At 37.5% G+C, this 6368-nt stretch overlaps 1 protein-coding gene across 1 annotated transcript; it reads left to right on the forward strand.

Annotated features, from left to right (window-relative positions):
* The first annotated feature begins 924 nt into the window (after positions 1-924).
* LOC111792209 (protein TIC 21, chloroplastic-like) lies at positions 925-5527 on the forward strand. Its single transcript, XM_023673552.1, has 4 exons — positions 925-1319; positions 3912-4169; positions 4382-4585; positions 5208-5527. Exons 1-4 carry the CDS (start codon positions 993-995, stop codon positions 5319-5321), a joined length of 903 nt encoding a protein of 300 aa, XP_023529320.1. The 5' UTR covers positions 925-992; the 3' UTR covers positions 5322-5527.
* Positions 5528-6368: the final 841 nt, after the last annotated feature.

A 6368-nucleotide genomic window follows, 5' to 3' on the forward strand; every position in this document is an offset into this window, starting at 1 on the left:
AAAAGATTATTCCAAGATTGAGCTCAATTCAGTTAGTCTATAAAATATCGAAACGAAACCATGAATCCCAATAAAGAAGTGAGGGCTAATATTATTGATGAACCATTAGAATAAAACATACTAAAGACAAAATAAGATCTGTTGTCACAATCGCACTTTGATGCCAGCGGACTTGCGATTGTGTGGCACTCACTTTTCAGCAATAAGTGAGTTAAACTTATTCGTTCTTGCGTCGCTTACGAGCCTCTAACCCCAATTCAAGAAGAAAGTTTTAGAAAACGGAGACACAGAGAGTTTTAAAAGCAAGATTTGAGAAATTGAAATTGGTGTTATATGGGAATGTAAGCAAAAGACAACAACAACACAGCTTACTGCATATAACTATCGGGTAGGGAGAAGTTGACAACGAAGGAAGCCCCACCATCAAACAAGAAAGAAAATGGAAACTTGAATCGAATCAAAAGTTTCTTGGTTAACCTCATATGGGGGCATGCACCCAATGCAGTGATCCGACCCAATCCAGTTCTCTTTTGACCTAATCTAAAAAAAGGTCAACAAAAACTCGAAGAGAGTTATATCGTTACTTTCTTCAACTTGAAGAAGGTAAACTCTGCCGAATTTCGAACAGTTACACTGATTTTCTCCTAAATTGACTTAAACTTCGGACAGTGCAATTTTATATTCTTAGCCACATTCTTCCATCTCAAACAAATTTTATCGTTCGTGTCATGTGAAGGACAAATGAATTAATCGACCGGAATACGCTTACGACAAGCAAAGAACCAAAAAAAGACAGGAACTTGTGAATCACTATTGTCGAGAAAACAAAACTTTGAATAACTTACCGGAAAAGGAAACGAAAAATAAATAAAAAAAACATTAAAAATAAAAAATAAAATAAAAAAAGGGTTAAATATTTAGAACCCAACCCCAAAACTCAGGCGAAACGCTAACTACTCTAACATCTACTATAGCCTCTCTGCCTGTAAGTCATGCAGTCGCTGCTCTTGCCGGTAGCTCGCACCGGTGCCTTCCCGGCCGCCGCAGTCTATTCATCGGATTTTCACCTCAGCCGCTTCCATTGCCGGCCTTTCTCTGTACGAGGCCGTCAAGCGTCCGATCTCAATTCTCCTTCCAATTCACTTCCTTCGTTAAGCGCCATTCGATCTTCTTCTTCTTCTTCGTTGTTGCTTTCAAAGACTTTTGGTACTCTGGAGCATAGGAGAGGAAAATTTTGTTTGGAAACACGAGCTTCTTCTAGTTCCATTTCGCCGACGGTTCCCCCAATTGATGAGGCTGAAAAGTTGAAACTGGCTCAGGTTCTCGTTCTTTTGATTCTTTCGGTTGTTCTTTTACTTAAGATGAGGAATGTAGCCTTGAAAATTACGTTTGAAATCATGAAGAATTTTATGTTGGTTTTATCATTGATGAATCAATTACATTAGTTATAGAAAATTCTTGTCTCTAATTTTAACGACTGGATGTTTCTATTATATTATTAATGAACGTTTACGCTTTGTAACTCTTTAGCTCTTTCCTGAGAAAGCAGAATAAGGGAACAGCTAAATCACATTTGTAGTTGACAGGCCTGGAAGAGTAGAATATAGGTAGATTGGCTACCAAGCATAAGAAGTTACACATAGAAAATAAGCAACTAGAGGTATAGACAGTATATTAAGTACACTCTGAACAAGTGTACACCATGAGAAAGGACGCAGGCAGTACATTCTAGGCACGATGAACTCGGTACAACTGTTTATGGAACTTTGTTTCTTTGACAGACATTTTATTATACAGTGTGATATTAGAGGAACATACTCAGCATTTGTTAAGTGTCATGGAGGTATTGAGATAGCAATGTCTGTAGATCAGTAAAAGAAACTACAATATTGAGCAAGTGAAGTCTGAAATCTATGTCATTCTTTCGAGGAAGAGGTTTTGTGCTGATCCCATCAAAATTCAAGCCATGCACTCTTGGTCTAGTAGTGAACAGAACGATGCTAAGTGGATTTTTAGGCCTTATGTGGCAAGCTCAAAAAATACTGGATGGATATAATAACACTACATGCTCCCAACTGAACAATTGAAAAGAGATAAATTTGTTTGGAGCCCATAAGTTTAGGCACCTCTTAGTCGATGTAAAGCTCCTATGAGTGCAATATCCTTCCGTTGGCTCTCCCTGATTTTGTAAAGAGCTAACTTTGATAGTCAACACATTTGGTTATGGGGTGGGTGTGCTACAAAATGAATAGCCAAATATCCTAGCAAACTACTGCCAAGTCCTTTCAAACTAAGCGAGATAGAAACCTATCTACAAAAAGAAATTAATGGTAATATTTTTAGTATAGATGGAGGTTTATTGCCCACATCAATCAAATTAGACTGAAATAATTGATAGGCGAGGCTAGTGAGTGTGAATCTCAAAGGTGGTTGGTCAAGTTGCTGGGGTTATGATTTCTAGATTCAATACTATCACGAACAAGAGAATAGAGCAGTAGGTGCCTCTTAATGTTTACCTTTAGTGTTAATTTTAACAATCTTTTCCATTGTGATGAGGATCATGTTAAAGCTATCAAGGAACATGTAAAATCAAACTTCTGTCTAGCCAAACCCCAACTCAAGCTGCTGATTATGGCAGATGGGGCCCGCTCCATCACATTTTATTCTAAAGTTGGCTCAGTTATACTTTAAAGGGCATTTCATTTTTGTAGTTGCAGTTTCAAAGGATCCCCTCTGATTTCTTTCCTCCGAAACAACCATTGTTGTATGATTGGGGGGACATTCAGTCTAGCTGATGAAAAATTACAAACATGTAGTTTCTAATTCATACTGGAAGGGGATAAGAAAGATGGTTCCTGAGCATGCATCAAATTGTACAATTTGTCTACATAACATGCATGTAGCCATATCCCCAACTACCCTATTGCAGCCACAACCTGACAGTTGTCATGGGATTATCTTCACTATGGACTTTATTGAGAATTTCCCAAGTATGAGAGAACGCAATTAGTATTAATGGTAGTGGATTGATTGATGAAATATGCTCATTTCATTGCTCAAATCATCATTACATTGTAATGAAGCTTCTATAGCGTCTTTATTTTTCAAGAAAATCATCAAGCTCTGTGGTTGACCTAGTAGCTCCATGAGCAACTTTTTGAATGAAATATTCAAACTAGAGGCCACAGGGTATTGTTTTGAAGCACAACATAGCATGCAATCTTCAAATGGATTAATAATCAGAGGTTGATATCAGGGGTTGGAGACTAGGCGCTTAGTGAAGTCCATGACATTTAACATATTTTGGGAATAATAAGCATTCTAAGTAGGGAAAGTGGAGTGATTTTGTACAAGAGAAGAGAAACTACTCGAGCAGAGAGCAGGTGAGAAAGTGCCTGTGAATGTAAGCTCGCAGTTTATAATGGACAGAAAAAGCAGAAGCTTAGGTGGCTTATGTGCCGAGCATAAGTAAGAAAAATCATGCTTATGTGCTGAGCATAGGTGTTTAAATTGTTTCTTCATTATAATCAAATTAGACTGGAATAGATTAAATGGGAAAAAACAATAAAATTTGTTTTAATACTACGTTCTTATGACTCTCACAAAGTGAAAAAAAAAAAAAAAAAAAAAAAAACGATTATGTCATCTAGGATAATATTGTGTTCTGACCATTATCCTGCTGTTGTTGTTATTAATTGCTTGTTTAGTGGCTTAATTAGTTTGTGGTTTGTTAAGTGGTTTACTACGTTATTGTCAGTTAACTGGCAGCATATAGTCAAGTGCTATGCCTTTGTAGTCATTACTTTTGAGTTGAACAATGATTTCTTGTGAGTGTTCTTCAACAGGTTCCTAGATTGCTTCATTATCAGTATTGCTAACATATGACGAACCAAGTTGTTTTGATGGTTTAGGTGGCAAAGAGATTAGAGAAGACATCGAGGTACTTCAAGAGGTTGGGTAATCTTGGATTTTGGGGACAGTTGGTGCTCACTGTTGTGGCTGCCGTTATTCTTTCATTTTCTGTTGTCATCACCGGGAAAATTACATCACCTGCCACTTTTTATGCTACTGCTGGTGGTATTGTGGCAGCTTTCATTTCTGTATTTTGGTCCTTTGGTTACATTCGGCTTTCTGATAAACTTCGACGGACTGCAAACCAGCCCTCCAAGGTTATATTTCCAGCTTTCAGCATGCTTCCTTTCCTTGGTTCCTCTCATTTATTTTTGCCATATCGCACAAATAGGCTTGATTCTGTGATTTGGTATGTGAATGTATAGCTTCTTTTTACGTTATTTTAGCTGCAAAACATGAGCATGTGGAAGATGAAGTAGAAAATTGACAAACTCATGTTACGGCGTTTTATTTGTTATCCTGATTTCAGGCTCCTCCTCGGGCCGATGTCGTGAATAGTCTAAAAAATGGAATTGTGATGAACCTTCTGGGCATGGGTGCTGCCATTCTGGGGATGCAAGCGACGGTGGGATTGTTAGTTGCTAAGGCTCTTACTTCCTCTGCAACTCCATATTTCCAGGCAGCCTCGCCTGGGAATAGCCCTGTTCTTGCTTTGGATGTATTCTTGGTACAGGTACGTTTTTTCTCAATGGTTATTTTGCTGAAAAAAAAAAAAAAAAGATCTTCTGAGTTTGGACTTGGAAAAATGTTGCATGTACATGTCATTGAAAATAAGGTTGAAAATTGATGGAACTGGTATTCTAAAAAGGCATGTGATTGAATTCCATTGCTTCAATGCTGGATATGATGTGAGATTCCACCTACTGAGAGGGGAACGAAGCATTCTTTATAAGGGTGTGGAAACCTCTCCCTAGCAGATACGTTTTAAAACCTTGAGAGAAAGCCCGGAAGGAAAAGCCCAAAGAGAACAATATCTACTAACGGTGGGCTTGAGCTATTACAAATGGTATTAGAGACCGACATCGGGCAGTGTTCCAGCGACGACGCTAGGCCCCCAAGGGAGGTGAATTGTGAGATCTCACATCGTTTGGAGATGAGAACAAAGCATTCTTCATAAGAGTGTGGAAACCTCTCCCTAGCAAATGCATTTTAAAACCTTGAGGGGAAGTGCAGAAGGAAAAACTCAAAGAACACAATATTTGCTAGCGGTGTGCTTGAGCGGTTAGATATGATTACTCACTCAAGCATATGAACCAACTTCCATTTAATAACTTCCTTAACTTCCCCTTCTGCAGGCTTCTGCAAACACTATCCTCTCGCATTTCCTCGGGCTCGTTTTCTCGTTGGAGCTACTGCGGTCGGTGACATTACCTGCTGCTGAGAGCATTCGTATCCCCCAAATAGCATAGCCTCCACCGTCGTCCTTCTAGTTGGTTAATGCAGCAGCGGATTCAACATCGGAGGTGACGTTGTACGAATTGATCGATTATTTTAGCGTAATTAAAGCCATTTGTATTTCTGTTGTGACTGTTGAGATCCATCTGATTAGGATACTCTCGTTTCTGGTGTGAGTGGAAATCAAAAGCCTTTCTTGGTCATGAAGTTTAGCTTCAAATATGGTACTGTTTATGAGTTTTAAATTTTTAATCTGTTTTCGGTTTTAATATTAACATTGTTCCTTTTTTTTTTCTTTTTTTTTTTTAATGAACAATATTTACACGGTTGATTTGGAAGCTTTGGTATTGCTTATTTTATATTTTGTTTGATCAATTTATGAATTTTGAATTTTAATGAACAATCTGTTTTTGGTTTTTGTCATAGAAGACGAATATCAATTTTGAAATATTTTTTTGGTATGGTTCGGTTCACGGATGGATGATCTCAATCAATGCTTAAGTCACTTTTAAACATAATCGAGATATTACCCAGATACTATAAATTCAAAGGATTATCTTAAATTATGTTTAACTAATGTTAATGATATTTCATTACTCTGAGAATTTGGTTAATACGAGACTGGAGTGTTAATAGTTCATGTTCTATGTATGATGTGTTGATATCGTTGATTCTTTAGTTTGTGGAGTAGTGATATAACTTCTAGGAGCCTCGACCATAAACATATCCAACAATCTTACTTAAACATAAAATTTAATTTGATAGGGCATGACTCTGATACCATATTAGATGAACACAGATCTCCACAATGAGATGATATTGTTTATTTTGAGACTAAACACTCATGGTTTTGCACTTTGGGCTCCCCAAAAGTTCCTGGTACTAATGGAGATAAGATTATTTGATTATAAACCCATGATCATTTCCTAAATTAGCCGACGAGGGACTTTTATCCCACGCCTCCTTCGAACAAAATATGCCTCCTCTTAATCGAGGCTCGACTCTTTTTTTTTTCCTTTGAGAGTCTTGGAACAAAGTACAAAAAAAAAAAAAAAAAATAA

This window comes from Cucurbita pepo, chromosome LG04 (assembly GCF_002806865.2).
Source record: "Cucurbita pepo subsp. pepo cultivar mu-cu-16 chromosome LG04, ASM280686v2, whole genome shotgun sequence".
Classification (NCBI taxonomy): domain Eukaryota; kingdom Viridiplantae; phylum Streptophyta; class Magnoliopsida; order Cucurbitales; family Cucurbitaceae; genus Cucurbita; species Cucurbita pepo.

Coding starts and splice junctions, on each gene's coding strand:
- LOC111792209 (XM_023673552.1), top strand. CDS start 993: ATGCAGTCGCTGCTCTTGCCGGTAGCTCGCACCGGTGCCTTCCCGGCC. Junction 1,320..3,911: donor AAAAGTTGAAACTGGCTCAG/GTTCTCGTTCTT, acceptor TTGATGGTTTAG/GTGGCAAAGAGATTAGAGAA. Junction 4,170..4,381: donor CTGCAAACCAGCCCTCCAAG/GTTATATTTCCA, acceptor TCCTGATTTCAG/GCTCCTCCTCGGGCCGATGT.